Source organism: Podospora bellae-mahoneyi, chromosome 7 (assembly GCF_035222275.1).
Source record: "Podospora bellae-mahoneyi strain CBS 112042 chromosome 7, whole genome shotgun sequence".
In the NCBI taxonomy this organism is placed as follows: domain Eukaryota; kingdom Fungi; phylum Ascomycota; class Sordariomycetes; order Sordariales; family Podosporaceae; genus Podospora; species Podospora bellae-mahoneyi.
Window position 1 is genome coordinate 1,882,057 of NC_085886.1, and position 13,873 is coordinate 1,895,929.

A 13,873-nucleotide genomic window follows, 5' to 3' on the forward strand; every position below is an offset into this window, starting at 1 on the left:
AAAATGACCACTCACACATGCCATTAGATCTGATATCATGAGACAAAAAAAAAAAACGCTCGAAAATCAAATAACCCCCCTGTGATATAAACCATTACCCAAATTTCCCTCCCAAGTGGTATCTACCCATCCCATCCCATCCCATCCCATATTAACGCCAACTCCCCCTCCGTTCCGGACAAGTCCTCGTAACCCTCCAAATCCCCAACCCCCTCCTCCCCACCACCCGTTCCAGCGTATTCCAAACCCCATCCTCCCCAAAATCCAAATCGTCCATATTCAAATGCCTCTTATACCTCCACACCTCCCTAAACCTCAACCCTTCATGCCCCTTATTCTCCAAATACCCATCCAGCCAAGTCGCGCTCAGCGGCGCGACCAAGTACGTCCCCTTCTTCTCTTTTAAGTACTCGTTACTCCTCCTGTCCGCCGGCAGGTCGCACGTAGCCAACTCTGTTAGTTGCGCCAACAACTTATCCCCTGCCAGCCCCATCACATCTTTTGTCGTTAGGACTTCGTTTTTTCCATTCAAGAGCCAGATGGGGGGGGAATAGGTTTTCCACCATACTGCCTGGGTGGCGTCGGGTTGTTTTGATAAAAATACCTGGGCGGGGATTACTCCACCTTGGTGGTAGGTTCCCATTAGGGCGCCAAAGATGAAGTTGAAGATGATCCATGATACGGTCCAGATGCGGGTGAGCTTCTCGCTTTTGGGGAGGCGGACCGAGGAGAGGATTAGGGGGACCGTGGGGAGGAGGAAGCGGGCTTCTTGGTGTTGGGAGATGGACAACACCACGATTCCAGAAATGGCGGAATATAGGCGAAGGGAGAGCTGGGGCCGGGTGAAGAGGAGGAGGGCTCCTGGGCCGAGGAGCTGGGGGAGGTTGACCAGGATGTGCTGGTACCAGGGGTGAAGGCCATGTTTGGCTAGATTCTCGGGGTCGAGGTTGTAGATGAGGTTATTGAGAGGGGTGAGCACCGGGTTGTGGATGAGATCGGACCAGGTGATCGAGTGTGGTGTGTAGAATGCGGTATCGAGAGCGATGGCTAGGCCGGTGGTGAAGAGTCCGGCGGTGACGATCGCGAGGAAAGAAAGAGGGCTGTTTCATGTTAGTTATGGTCTTGAAGCTGAGAGAAAGAACAGGGGGCCTGTACTTCTTGAAGTAGTAGGGCAACAGCCGAAGCCCGGGTATCAATAAAAACGCTGGAAAGGTAATACGATTAAACACGCCAAAAACGGCAACAACTCCAAGGACCGTCGAGGCTAGAACGGTGCTCTCCTGCTATTGACTCCAGTCAGCATCTCGTATATTCTCGGCATTCGCGGGGGTGTTGCTTACTGGGCTCCCAACAATGCGCTCGATGAGCACCAAGCACCATGCGACAACCAACGACTCGATGGAATTCGAAAAGGTATGGGTCTGGTATGTCCACGTCACGTACGATGACGCAACCAAGAGAACAGCAAGTCGTCTATGCCGGGGCGACCGGATCAACTCGTAGACTGCCCAATCCTCCAAAACGAACCCCACCACAAACATCAAGACCCGCAGGGTCCAAAAGACAGCGATGGGTGGTATCTCGCCGTCGTTACCGTTTCCGATCCATAACCACCTCAAAAGAAGCATTGGTAACCCGTAGACCGGCCATAATGGGAAGACGCTTCGGATCGGGTTCTCGCTCGTAAACTCCCAGGTGTGTCGGACTGGGTATTTGAAGATTTGCCCTGTTGGGTAGCCCTGTTAGAACCCTATTCCCACACTAGTCCAACGCTTGTGTTTTTGAAAGCCAAAATCCGTTGCGTAGACCATATCTCAGCGCGATGTGATCCCACGCTCGATATGCGCTGTGAAAAGGCTGGCTGACCCAGCCGTCCCGTCCTCCCCTAAAAAAAGTATCTGTGACGTACCAGCGATAACCTCGGGGCCTTGGAAGTTCTCGTCCGGATGGAGATAGCTTGGTGATAGGGCAAACCAAAGCCGGACGAGAACCAGAAAGAGATACGTTCTCCGCCACATATTAATTTCGCGATCTTGTTATTCTTGCGCCAGCGAGGATGAGTGGTGGTGGTGTTGTCGCAAGGCCGAAGCATCCGATCTCTAGGGTTGGGCGCAAAGGTTGGAGTAATAGTTTCGCTGTTGTCTATTGTCGAGCATCACCGGGCACGAGGGGATTTTGAGGTTAAATGGAAGAGGGAGCAAGGTCATGATCATTAAACATACACCAAAATAAAAATAATAAGGACGGGAAGGATGGGTACGATATGGAGCCAGACTTACTGCTCGGAGGGGAGAGCATCATGCGAAAGACAGGGTGTTTATTCAGATCCCTGCCCATCGAGCTGGGCTACGCGCTTGGCATCTGGAGTGATAGAGCTGTTTTTGGGTCCGCCAATCCCGTCAGGGGCGCAGATGACAAGGGGTCACGGCTGCCAGTGAGCTTCTGGATGCTTTTTATTCCAGCCTTGGAATTTGCTAGTGCGGGACAATAACAACACCCCGCCGAGGATTTATTACAAGGTCGTCATTCATCATGCCCTCTTCATGACTCTGAGTATTTTCAGAAGACTTTTGGATGTCATGATACAACTAAAAGGACTTTTAATGGGACCAGTTCACAGCTGCTCTGAAAGTGGAGTGAGATGCTTAGTGAGATGTTCGTTTTATGATGTGCCGCGCTAACTACACCCAAATGGCTGGATTTCACCACATCGCACCATTCCATTTCCGTCTGCCGTCTGCACTGAAGCTTATTGCATCTCCCCGACGCAACTGGTTTTTGCTGCACTTTCCCAGCCTGCTGTGTACTGGGAACGGCTGCAAACACGGAGAATGAACGAGGCTACAGCTTGCACGCCGCGAGATGACCTGCATGGTTGTTTGAGCAGCCACAAGATGATGTGAGAGGCTGTCTAAAGAAGGCTGGCTGCGCCTACATCATCTCTCCGTTCCTGGTATTCACCGTTCACCGCAGTGTAAACATCTGAGTACGATTAGAGATCCCCAGATTTTGATAACGGAGCGGGGTGAATCGTGTTTGCTTAAGGACCCCACCAAATTTTAAGATTTGCTGTATGGCTAACTCTTGGGTGCATGTGAGAAGTGAAGATATCTTAGCAGAGTTCATCACCAGACTCCAGAGAGAGAGCAACACGAGAGAAATTTGAGCCTCTTGCTTTTGCCTGGCATTGGTAGGCAGCGCCCCGCCACAGCAGGCACCAACGATGTTTCTTTCAAGAAGGCCGATGAAAGAAGCCACTTGGTGGACCGTGCGCACTACTTTCTCCACAAGAGGCACCCAGTGTCCCTTAACCTTCCTGCCTGTCGACCTTACCTTCTCCTTCACTCCCCAGATCCGTTTGCTCTCCTATTCACTTTCCCACAAACCTATTGAAGTTTGCGATACGAACTCTCGACAAACCAAACCATACAGATAAGGTATTTATTCCACGCTCTCTTGCCTCTTCTTCCTGCTGCGTTCCCCTCCCAATCTTTCTGCCATCAAGACCCCGCCAATAAACCAACCCTCACCAACGCTTCTGCAGCATCACTCGCCTTCTATTATAGACAGCTCCTTTCCCCCAAGTCTTTTCTTACTCAGTACGCTTTCAGCATCGTGTCGTCCGCAGTTCTACAACCAACCGTTTCTAACTCTGCTTCTCCAGCAACAAAATGGCCGATTCTTCCAGCACCACCAAGATCGTGCTCGAGTCCAACGAGGGCGCCAGGATCGATGTTGGTAAGTGATCCGACATGCAGTACTCTTTTCTTTTTGTTCTTCTTCCGCTGACCACATCAATTTAGAGCGCATCGTCGCCGAACGGTCGGTTCTCATCAAGAACTTGATTGACGATCTCGGAGAGGAGGCTGTTTTGGCTGAGCCGATCCCCATCCCAAATGTCAATACTGCCGTGCTCAAAAAGGTCATCGACTGGTGCAAGTACCACAAGAATGACGCTGCTCAATCCGCAGACGATGACAACGATAATCGCAAGAAGACCACCGACATCGACGAGTGGGACCAGAAGTTCATGCAGGTGGACCAAGAGATGTTGTTCGAGATCATTTTGGTATGAATCACTGGTCTTGGGTGGTTTTCCAGTAACAAAAAGCTAACACGGAAACAGGCTGCCAACTATCTCGACATTAAGCAACTCCTGGACGTTGGTTGCAAGACTGTCGCCAACATGATTAAAGGCAAGTCGCCAGAAGAGATCCGCAAGACATTCAACATTACAAATGACTTCACCCCCGAGGAAGAGGAACAAATCCGCCGCGAGAACGAGTGGGCTGAGGATCGTTAATCGGAAACGAGCGACGCTTTGGCCATCAAGCCATGACAGCGAAGATGGAGGCCCCAATCATCATGATCACGAGTACGCCTCTGACTGGGTTTCTATAGCGGCAGTGGTGAATGGCATACTGGTCTGTTTTAAATCGTTGGGCCTGAGTTTATTTATCAATTAGCATTGATTCTGGCGTTACGGACTTTTTTTCCTTTGACGTAACAACTTTTAAAACCAACTATCTATATTTGGGTGGGAGGATGGGGCAATTGGGAGAGAATAGTGGCTGATGAATACATGATGCTCTCGGATATCATACCCAACACTTGTGGTAAATGCTCTTTTTTTGGTGACCAAATGCAGTGAACAGACTTTGTGAGCCGTGGCGTTTGACTTGTTTCCTTAAGGGACAAAGCCCTCGCTGTTCTCCATGTGGCATTCATTGTGTGTGGCTCCATTGTCTGTCCGGACACGGAACCTTTGGCGCCTTCTGGGCCCCTAAGTTAAGACAATGGCTGGTGGCTCAAAGTCAGAGCGCAGTCGCGCCATCTAATAAACCCCTTGTGACGAGCATTTGCCGTAAACTGTGATCGCCTGGCTTGACAGTGGCGCCAGATTTGGCAACGAGGGCGATGAAAAAGTTTGAGAGGAGGCGCTTGTTGAGGGTGACGCGATCGGTGAGTGCGTCATCTGCCAGCTTGCGCTATCAAACTCACTCACTTTCGCTCCACCTAGATACCTATTACGTCTGCCTGTTGCAGCCAGGTGTTGCTTTATTGAAGGCAAAACAAGGCGATATTAAGAAATCCCAATGTCCAAACTCAATAGGTTGATCATGTCCAAATCCAACAGGTGATCAATTCGCTTGTAGTCGTGAGGATAGATGAGATTAGCCTTGCCCTGCGTGTGGTTGGATACCTTGAAGGGTAAAAGATGACTTTAATGTTAATGATATCTTCCTAGGTACCTGGGTGCTCGCTTATACATTCAGTTCACTGCAAAATACATCTACGGGGACTGGGGGAGATATCGTGAGGAAGCAAAAGCCCATGAATGGAAGGAAAAACTCCCTGCAAGATATCTCCCTAGCTCACGCCCAATCACTCCAGTTAATAAACAGAAGATGAAAGGCCTACTCTGGATCTCGGAACGGTCTGGATTACGTAGCTTCAATGCCGGAAGTTATCTTGTCCAAGGCGTCCGTAAGAGCTTACATTGATGAGACGGTTAGTAGTAGGTATGGAGGCCGTTGAAGATTGAAAGCTTGCAGCGTGGACAATGACTTCACTCCTCAAAGAATGCCGGAATGTCATGAACAAACGGAGCCCTGTTGGGCACTACGTCGACAACCATCACATACACGATACCACGGCCAAGCCTCATCATCAAGCAATCATGCCGCCGTTTTCTCTCTTGCACTCATCAGTCCAGTTCTCCCCAATGGTGACCCTAGAAAGAATACCAATGGGAGACAAATACTCCGTTTGAAATATCTCAAAGTTCGGCAGGAGAGAAAAAACCCGAGACCCTTTCATTTAGATACCAAAGCCGCAAATTAATACGCCCAATGAGAACCTGCCTGCCGTTTTTGCTTGCCCGCATGCCAGAACTAAATGCACCATAACCCTTTTTCCTTTCCCCATCGCCTATGATGCCTCAGTCCGTTCCCACTTCGATTCGTTCATTGATATGTTTGAAATTCCTGGTCCACACCAAGACAAAAAATCAAGCATGGCGCATTTGGTCGGAATTGTTGACAGTAGTGCCGTTACTCATGCAACGGACGCCCAAATGGCATATGCATTGCAGCCGAAAGAGTTAGAGAAAACATCGGGGCCTCGTTTCGTCTGGTCTTGGTTGAACTGTTCGCGGGAGGGGAGAAGCGAGCAAGCAAAAAAAGGGCTGGTGAACCGAGTCTTGCTTGTGGATGTATCTTGAGGGTCGAATGAGGAGCAGAGGCGAGGTTGAGAAAAAGTGCATTTAGAGGCCGAGGCGGGTCTTGCGCCAATGTCTCCGCTTGGCGTTGTATCTGTGGTTGACGGGTCAGCAAAAAGAGGTTCGGTCGGTTCGTGATCAAGCCGATCCTTCTCCTCTGGTCGTTCAAGAGAAGGAAAGATGGCCATGTTCGTCGGTCGGGGATCGTACCTGATGGTGTTACCAGTGCGGAGGCGAATCCATTGGGGAATGGGACGGTTCTGCTTCTGGGCCTTAGCAAGCTTCTGCTTGGTCCGGAAAGTCTTGTGGCTCTGTTGAAAACATCGAGGTCAGCATCTGGCTGCGTCACGATACTCGCTGCCGTCGAGTGCCCCTCTCCAATTTCGACCTCTGAGATTTCTGCATGACTGACGCGAGGGAGGCCGAAATTGGGGTCGGGAAAATCGGAATCGACGAGAAATTCAGCTTGGACAGTCGTTACATACCGGCATTTTGACGGTGGTTGTCGGGATAACCGAGTGGTGTCAATTTCGCGATGCTTCGTCAAGGTGGGTTGGAATCCGAATATTTGGTGTGGGCTTTAGAAAATGCGCACAAGCTAGGGCCGGTTGTTGTGGCTGGTGACTCCATCACGTGCCGGCAGAAAAGTGGCTCGTGGGAGCGGTCAATTGTGGCTTGAAAACCTTACCGGGGTTTCAAGCTTTTTGACCCTGTCGGCTTTGTCTGCCAATCAAGCAGGGCAGTGACCGTGCACCCGCGATTCACTTGATAGGGGGAGCCATACAGATAGCCCGACCAGAAGCGGCCTCTTTCATGAACGGGACCAAAGTTGCATGAACCTGCGAGACCGAAATTTCTTGACACCTTTACTCTGAGATAGGGGGCAACTGGGAATTCCATACTCAAGCGATTCGGTCATTCCACCTCCCGATATCCTCTCCCACACAGCAGGCGCCGTCATCCCCTCTCGGGCCAGATTCGCATCGTCATCCGCTCCGGATCTTCCTTGTCGGTGGATTCGGTCCGCGATACATCCTCCTGTCAAACTTCGACGAACCCCATACCCAACCACAAATCACGCGCCGGAACTTCCGGGCGACAGCAGGGCGAAGATGGGGCAAACCATGTCATGGCTCGGTTCCTTGTCCAGCTTCTTTTCGTCAAAGAAGGAAATCCGGATTCTGATTCTCGGACTGGTTCGCCTTCCCGACCCCTGATCCGTTTCAATGCGCACGCGATACTGACGGCCGCGCTTCCAGGACAACGCCGGCAAAACCACACTTCTCTACAGACTCAAGGTGCGCTTTTCTCCATTCTCGACACAGGAGGAGTTTTAGTCTAACAAAGACTTGCAGATCGGCGAGGTAGTAACAACGATACCAACGATCGGGTTCAACGTAGAGTCCGTCACATACAACAACCTCAACTTCAACGTGTGGGATCTTGGTGGACAGACTAGCATCAGGCCATACTGGAGATGCTACTATGCCAACACGGCAGCGGTCATCTTCGTGGTGGACTCGACCGATATCGAGCGGTTGCAGACAGCGGCGGATGAGTTGGCGGCCATGCTGAACGAGGATGAGCTGAAGGATGCCGCACTGTTGGTATTTGCCAACAAGCAGGATCAACCGGGTGCGAAGGGTGCGGCGGACATCTCTCAGGCGCTCAGGCTTGGCGAGCTGAGGGACAGAAACTGGAGCATCGTCCCTTGCAGTGCCGTTGATGGCTCTGGTGTGGAAGAGGGAATGAACTGGCTGTCGGTAAGTTTTTAGACATGGTGATCCCTGTTTGACATCACATACACCGGCATGCTAACAAGAACCACAGCAAACTGTAGCACAGGATTAGAGTGCTGGTTGTTTGGCGCACAGCAGATATGAGAAAGGGGGGGGCTTTTGTACAACAAACACATGAGCATGCCCGCGATTTACGAATTTGTCGAAAGCAGACTTGGGTATGTACAACCACGCGCGCACACACACACACGTACGGCGGAGAGCGGCGACTCGGGAGTTTTCTTGGGGGGGGGGGCGGACGATGGCACGTTTAGCCCACAAGGGCCCGTGTGGATGGATGACATACTATGCGATAGGCGCAGGGCTGCATACGACAGGGGCGCCGTGGGCGGTAGGAGGTTTTTGGCACGTATACAGGAACTTACACCATTTAATAACATACAACCCTGTGGTGGGGTTTAATATTCTCGGGTTGACATCACAGTCATGTGTTGGTTCGCGAAGTGAAGGTCTTGATCAACCGCAAATTTCTCGAGTTGGCTGTCCATGGTTGGCTTGGGACTTGGATTCAGGGGTCCTTAAGGTCTGTGGGTTGCTTCTTCAACATACATGCACATTGGCTAAACCCGGTGGTATTGCGTCTATAGCATTTGGACCCTTTCCTCTCGAGACACTCGCGGTAGGCCAAATCATTGTTGTCTATATCCAAGTAAGAAGGGCGTGTCCTAACTTTCTCCTGGACGGCCCTTGTTTCCACATCCCCCTCCCCCCCTGGTAAATATGCCTCCCGATTTCTGATAGATGGCCGTAAACACACCTTAGTTGGCCTCTTTTCGTGGGCTGGTTGATGTGTAAGTCTGCAGCTTTTGTGGGTCGAATTTGTGTCTAGGACTGGCTGTTGTTGGGGTAGCGTTGAGTATATCGGCTCTGGACAGTGGTATGGGCTGCCGGATGACGGAAAACCTCATTCCACATAATTCCACCCTCGGGAGGTTGATGCCATCGGTATGGAGAATGATATGATGATCGATGATCTAATGCCTAGGTATCAATCTTGGATCCTTCGGCAGCGGGGGCCCTAGGACACAGCAGAAGTCGAAGATGTCACTGTTTTGTTTTGTCAGCCGTTTTGTTTACAGATATGTCTTTTCTCTCAGTAAAGTGGGACCATACTAGTAAGTTTCGCAGCATTTGTCGCAGCAGCTCTGCTCTCTTCGGGGCTCAATGTAACCCGGAACGGTTAGGACCATTGGTTCAATGGGGCGCTGAGGTTGGGGTGTTAGTTTGGGGTTGGACAGAGGAAGGGGAGACCTACAGGCTGCCGGGAAGTGACATTATGAACACCAGAGATTGAGGTAACATTTTGCACGCTGGAGGGGGTCCGACTAGAGCTTATGATGAACCCGGTAGCGGTATTAGGGGCGTAGGACACTCTGGGGTTGATGATTGGGTTGGCTAGACGGACGGGAGGGGGGGAGGTGGAGGGTTCTGGAGGGACTGTGAGGTGGCAGGAGTTGCTGGGCTTTCTCTGACTGGCAAGGCCAGGAGTGGTGGGATTGGTGGAAGACATGATTTTCTGTTGATGGTTTAGGGGCCGGTTTGGTATGAGATGGGTGTAGAATGATTTGAGAGGGGGCAAGTATGCAAGAGGCAACGTATCCATGCCAGAATGAAAGATATATCTGTCGAGATGAGGCTCACCGGCGTGTCCCGTGAAAGGGGCGCCGGCAAGGGGGCAGCCCAGATTCGCTGCTCACGGTGCTGCTGGAGTGGCTGCAGAGGGTGTGTGAATTCTCTGCTATAAGCGGCACAGGATGGAAACTGACACTGCTAGTATACTCACCCTGCAAAGATATGGTGGGTGTTGTCTTCTTTGGAGCAAAGTGAACAGAGAGTATGGTGCCATCTTGTGTGTTCATCACGGAAATCCAAAGCGAAAAAACACAGCAACAGTTCAATGCACGCATTTATGTAGCTAGGAGTTACGGGAGAGGTCTAAATGGTCTGTTCCATTTTGGGATCGACTAGGTATGCAAGCCTACTGTCTTGTCATGTGAGGGCTCATTGTGTCCAAAGAGAACATGTGTCGTTCCTAGCTCCTCCTTGTTTTAAACACTCCATGGCTTGGGACCTATGGTTGTTTTGAGTGCGCGGCGAATGAATAGAAATGAGGCTGATGGTGCGGTATATTCCCGTTGTTGGAGTGAGGGCAAAATGAATGGGAGTAGGTGACACTTCTCCTTTGACTTGTTCATGGAACCATTGACCGGAAGAAGCTATTCTGAAATATTATATAGAGGAATAAGAACAGGTTACTCCCTTTGCTGAGAAAGTCGCAAAATGTACAATGTCTCCAGCTAAATCTGAAGCCCAAATAGGAAAGAAGTGCTGGTATTGTTGAAATATCCCCGATAAGCTGATAAGCTCACCTCCGATAGCGGATATCGGTCTATCCAGCTGAAATCAGCCCCGCGCTCTCCTCTGCTACATGCATGTGGGTCTTGGGTCTGAACGATCGCTGCCCCGCCATGACTGACTGGGGTTGTGAGTCAAATCAACTTTCTTGGTGTGGGTGGCCATTGCTGTAGTTGAAGATATTCCTGTCGTCCACCACCTACGCCAAAAAAACTCCCAATTGCACACCAGAACAGCATTATGGCTCAAACAAGCGGCGCCTCAACGGGGGATCTCACCACAGAGATCCTCCAGGCTCTTTCCCAGAAGGACCCCATCAACTCGACCGAGGCTTTCCCCCAGATCCCCTTCGAGTCCATCAAAGCCGCCCTCGACCGTCTCGCTTCCCGGTCTATGGTCAAATACGAACAAATCGAGCGCGAAGAGGCCTTCTTGGAACCAGAGGCTGAGATTATCGTCAGCCACGGCAGTCATGAGGCCCGTGTCTTCGATGCAGTGCACAAGGCGTTGGAAGGCTTGTCGATTCAGGATTTGGAAAAGGAGATCGGCGACAAGACAGTGACCAAGCTTGGTCAGGGCAAGGCTTTCAAGGAGAAGTGGATCAAGAAGGATGGTAGCAAGTTGGTTGCATTGGTATGTGGTTTGCGCCGAGTCTGGTCGTTGACAACGACAAGCATACAGATGCTGACTGCAGTTGGTATAGGTCGACTCGATCAACGATGTTACGAGGGATCAACTCAGGGTGATCAAGGAGACAAAGACACACGATGCCAAGATTATTGCCGACCTGAAGAAGCGCAAGCTTCTTAAGCTCCAGAAGGTCATTTCCTTCACGATACACAAGGCCGAGAAGTTCGCCCTCGAAATGGTCAAGGAGGAGACAGATCTTACCGCCGAGATGCTGGCATCTGGCGCGTGGAAGGAGGCTACTTTCAGTGAGTGCTGGCAGAGCTGTGCGCATGGCTTGGGCGGGAGCCAATACTGCTTGCTGTCCGAGGCCGGCACGAGAAGGACAATAAAGACAACAAGGCTGACACTCTGGCAGAGCCATACAATTTCAAGGCACTGGGTGCTGATCAACATGCTGGTGCCCTTCACCCCCTGAACAAGGTCCGCTCTGAGTTCCGGTTAGTTGAATCTCTGCCAAGCCCCCCGTTTCGACCCCTAACCCTGGGTTGGTTATACTGACCTCTTACACAGTCAAATCTTCTTCGAAATGGGCTTCACAGAAATGCCTACCAACCAGTTCGTCGAGTCTGGCTTCTGGGTATGTTGGATCATGACGTGGTCAAACTCTGCGTGGCTAACATGATCACAGAACTTCGACACACTCTTCGTCCCTCAGCAGCATCCTGCTCGTGATCTCCAAGATACTTTCTACGTCTCAGACCCACCAAAGGCCGGCAGACCTACTGCCACTGGTCCAAATGACAAGGCGGACTATGAGGAGTATTTCAAGAACGTACAACAAGTTCACCAGGACGGCAAGTATGACTCGATCGGTTACAGATATCCCTGGGCTGAGGATGAGTCGCTAAGGTATGTTGTTCCTGCCACAATTTGCAGAAATATGAATTAATTCAGTGCAGACTTGTTCTGCGGACACACACCACTTCCGTTTCTGCCGCCATGCTGCACAAGCTCGCGCAACAGAAGGACGAGAATGGGCGTGTGCCACCAGCGCGGTACTTCTCTATCGACAGAGTCTTCAGGAACGAGACAGTCGATGCCACACATCTTTGCGAGTTCCACCAAGTAGAGGGCGTCATTGCTGATTATGGCCTGACCCTCGGTGGCCTGATGGAGTTCATGGATATGTTCTTCGGCGCCATGGGTGTCACAGATTTGCGTTACAAGCCTGCGTAAGTTGTTCTGCTCTACCCTGGTTCAAGAGCAGATGCTGATGTTTCACAGTTACAACCCGTACACTGAGCCATCGATGGAAATCTTCTCCCACCACAAGGGCCTCAACAAGCTCATCGAAATCGGTAACTCTGGTATTTTCAGGCCTGAGATGTTGGAGGCGATGGGTCTGCCCAGGGACTTGAGGGTGTTCGGTTTCGGTCTGAGTCTGGAGAGACCAACTATGATCAAGTATGGTATCTCCAACATTCGCGAGCTCCTCGGCCACCAAGTCGACCTGAGCTTCGTGCAAAAGAACCCGGCCGTTCGTTTCGACAAATAGGTGAATCTACGATAGACGGGGGAAAATCCAAAGATCAGAACATGTAAACAGTCATGTCCAAAAACAGTCCACAGATAAATGTGGCGCCGAAAGAAATGTTGTGTAACAATGCCACCGCAGTCCAGGCAGCGGCAATATCTATGCCGACTTGGCCAGAAATGGCATTGCGGTGAATCTGTGTAGAGTTAGCCAAGACGGTTGCCTTGCCGTGCTTGCTCATGTTGCGAACCGCCGAACCACTGAGTGATATGGTCCGCAATTCTTGTATGCATGGCGTTTGGGAGAGTGACGAATAGAATCAAAAGAGTCGTATACCAACTAATCATGAGACCAGCCCTACGAGGGGAGATTACCCCACATTGAATGAAACAGATACCGGTTATGTTAGGGATTAACAGCATGTAAGGTTCTTTTGACTAACAACTCGGGCTGTCCTCAGCACGCGGCGGCGTTGGACGGCTAAGACGGAAGTGTAACCATTGTAGAGTTACGTTTTTTAGGACACGCCGAGGAAGCCTGAGGACCGAGGCGAGGACCATCCATGCCTGATAAGGCGACCAAATTGGGGGAGTGGTCACAAGTGTGGGAGGATGACATGATTGTTAAGTTGCTTGGGGGTTCGTATCGAGCGAATGGAATGCTGGGTGAGTGAGTAATAAAAGAGTTGTCGGAGCCTTGCCTGGAAGGACTTTTGTTCTGCTTTCCTCAAGTCCTTTTTCAGTTTCCCTTCCTTCTTCCTCAGGTCCTACATCAGGCTTACACATACACACCATCTCTGAGGGAAAGTGCTTATATATTCCCGTTACCCTACCTACCTGACACACTGGAACTGGGCGGTGGCAGTGCAAACTGTAACCACCGATCAGATAATCTTTTGTCCAATTGTTTGCGACATGACGTCTTCGTCTTCTTCGGGACAAGGCTCCCGCCCGGGTCCGCTTGATATTGGGGGTTCTTCATCATGCAGAACAACGGTATGTTTGCCTGGTAGTGGTTGGAGAGGCCGAATGAACAAGGCTGACGGCAGGAAAAAGGACTATTTTAACTGCAATGGTGAAGCGACATCGCCTACGTCTCCTGCGTCGACTACTGCCCCGCTGTTTCCACGGAGTAGGACGGCGTATGGGAGCTCGCCGCCTGATTCGGTCAAGAGTGTCAAGAGCCCGAGGAAGGTGAATGCGAATAGTTATTGTGGGAGGCACTCGGATGAGTTTCTGTTTGGGGGACGGTCGTTGGGAGATTTGTGGAGGGCTGTGAAGAAGTGACGAACTTGAAGGGAGGGTGGTGATGACAAGGCATGATGGATATGGGCAG

At 51.0% G+C, this 13,873-nt stretch overlaps 6 protein-coding genes across 6 annotated transcripts; 4 read left to right on the plus strand and 2 right to left on the minus strand.

The window, feature by feature from the left end:
- Positions 1 to 151: 151 nt before the first annotated feature.
- Positions 152 to 2,572, minus strand: SMP3 (alpha 1,2 mannosyltransferase; the record flags this gene model as incomplete). Its single annotated transcript, XM_062882290.1, has 4 exons — positions 1,910 to 2,572; positions 1,341 to 1,726; positions 1,156 to 1,283; positions 152 to 1,100 (listed from the first exon to the last, which is right to left on the minus strand). Exons 1-4 carry the CDS (start codon positions 2,016 to 2,018, stop codon positions 152 to 154), a joined length of 1,572 nt encoding a protein of 523 aa, XP_062728319.1. The 5' UTR covers positions 2,019 to 2,572.
- SCON3 (E3 ubiquitin ligase complex SCF subunit scon-3) lies at positions 2,502 to 4,523 on the plus strand. The gene is made up of 5 exons (XM_062882291.1): positions 2,502 to 2,986; positions 3,103 to 3,437; positions 3,665 to 3,738; positions 3,804 to 4,069; positions 4,127 to 4,523. The coding sequence occupies exons 3-5, from the start codon at positions 3,672 to 3,674 to the stop codon at positions 4,301 to 4,303; spliced, it is 510 nt and encodes a 169-aa protein (XP_062728320.1). The 5' UTR covers positions 2,502 to 2,986; positions 3,103 to 3,437; positions 3,665 to 3,671; the 3' UTR covers positions 4,304 to 4,523.
- A 1,101-nt stretch (positions 4,524 to 5,624) lies between these two features.
- On the minus strand, positions 5,625 to 8,425 carry RPL39 (60S ribosomal protein L39). Its single transcript, XM_062882292.1, has 3 exons — positions 6,706 to 8,425; positions 6,431 to 6,531; positions 5,625 to 6,314 (listed from the first exon to the last, which is right to left on the minus strand). The coding sequence occupies exons 1-3, from the start codon at positions 6,709 to 6,711 to the stop codon at positions 6,266 to 6,268; spliced, it is 156 nt and encodes a 51-aa protein (XP_062728321.1). The 5' UTR covers positions 6,712 to 8,425; the 3' UTR covers positions 5,625 to 6,265.
- ARL1 (Arf GTPase arl1) lies at positions 6,967 to 8,435 on the plus strand. Its single transcript, XM_062882293.1, has 4 exons — positions 6,967 to 7,416; positions 7,480 to 7,518; positions 7,576 to 7,983; positions 8,051 to 8,435. Exons 1-4 carry the CDS (start codon positions 7,333 to 7,335, stop codon positions 8,069 to 8,071), a joined length of 552 nt encoding a protein of 183 aa, XP_062728322.1. The 5' UTR covers positions 6,967 to 7,332; the 3' UTR covers positions 8,072 to 8,435.
- A 2,065-nt stretch (positions 8,436 to 10,500) lies between these two features.
- FRS2 (Phenylalanyl-tRNA synthetase, beta subunit, cytoplasmic) lies at positions 10,501 to 12,701 on the plus strand. The gene is made up of 7 exons (XM_062882294.1): positions 10,501 to 11,007; positions 11,078 to 11,309; positions 11,420 to 11,501; positions 11,575 to 11,641; positions 11,693 to 11,913; positions 11,964 to 12,236; positions 12,289 to 12,701. The coding sequence occupies exons 1-7, from the start codon at positions 10,615 to 10,617 to the stop codon at positions 12,557 to 12,559; spliced, it is 1,539 nt and encodes a 512-aa protein (XP_062728323.1). The 5' UTR covers positions 10,501 to 10,614; the 3' UTR covers positions 12,560 to 12,701.
- A 348-nt stretch (positions 12,702 to 13,049) lies between these two features.
- QC761_707460 (uncharacterized protein) lies at positions 13,050 to 13,824 on the plus strand (the record flags this gene model as incomplete). Its single annotated transcript, XM_062882295.1, has 2 exons — positions 13,050 to 13,533; positions 13,594 to 13,824. Exons 1-2 carry the CDS (start codon positions 13,453 to 13,455, stop codon positions 13,822 to 13,824), a joined length of 312 nt encoding a protein of 103 aa, XP_062728324.1. The 5' UTR covers positions 13,050 to 13,452.
- Between the last annotated feature and the right edge of the window lie 49 nt (positions 13,825 to 13,873).

What these genes read in the sequence shown, in the direction of transcription:
- ARL1 (XM_062882293.1), top strand. Translation starts at nt 7,333, where the DNA reads ATGGGGCAAACCATGTCATGGCTCGGTTCCTTGTCCAGCTTCTTTTCG. An exon ending in GGATTCTGATTCTCGGACTG is followed by an intron (nt 7,417 to 7,479) that starts GTTCGCCTTCCC and finishes CCGCGCTTCCAG; the next exon opens with GACAACGCCGGCAAAACCAC. An exon ending in CACTTCTCTACAGACTCAAG is followed by an intron (nt 7,519 to 7,575) that starts GTGCGCTTTTCT and finishes AAAGACTTGCAG; the next exon opens with ATCGGCGAGGTAGTAACAAC.
- SCON3 (XM_062882291.1), top strand. Translation starts at nt 3,672, where the DNA reads ATGGCCGATTCTTCCAGCACCACCAAGATCGTGCTCGAGTCCAACGAG. An exon ending in GGGCGCCAGGATCGATGTTG is followed by an intron (nt 3,739 to 3,803) that starts GTAAGTGATCCG and finishes ACATCAATTTAG; the next exon opens with AGCGCATCGTCGCCGAACGG. An exon ending in TGTTGTTCGAGATCATTTTG is followed by an intron (nt 4,070 to 4,126) that starts GTATGAATCACT and finishes ACACGGAAACAG; the next exon opens with GCTGCCAACTATCTCGACAT.
- RPL39 (XM_062882292.1), bottom strand. An exon ending in CGCACTGGTAACACCATCAG is followed by an intron (nt 6,315 to 6,430) that starts GTACGATCCCCG and finishes CGTCAACCACAG; the next exon opens with ATACAACGCCAAGCGGAGAC.
- FRS2 (XM_062882294.1), top strand. Translation starts at nt 10,615, where the DNA reads ATGGCTCAAACAAGCGGCGCCTCAACGGGGGATCTCACCACAGAGATC. An exon ending in AAGGTCCGCTCTGAGTTCCG is followed by an intron (nt 11,502 to 11,574) that starts GTTAGTTGAATC and finishes CCTCTTACACAG; the next exon opens with TCAAATCTTCTTCGAAATGG. An exon ending in TCGTCGAGTCTGGCTTCTGG is followed by an intron (nt 11,642 to 11,692) that starts GTATGTTGGATC and finishes ACATGATCACAG; the next exon opens with AACTTCGACACACTCTTCGT.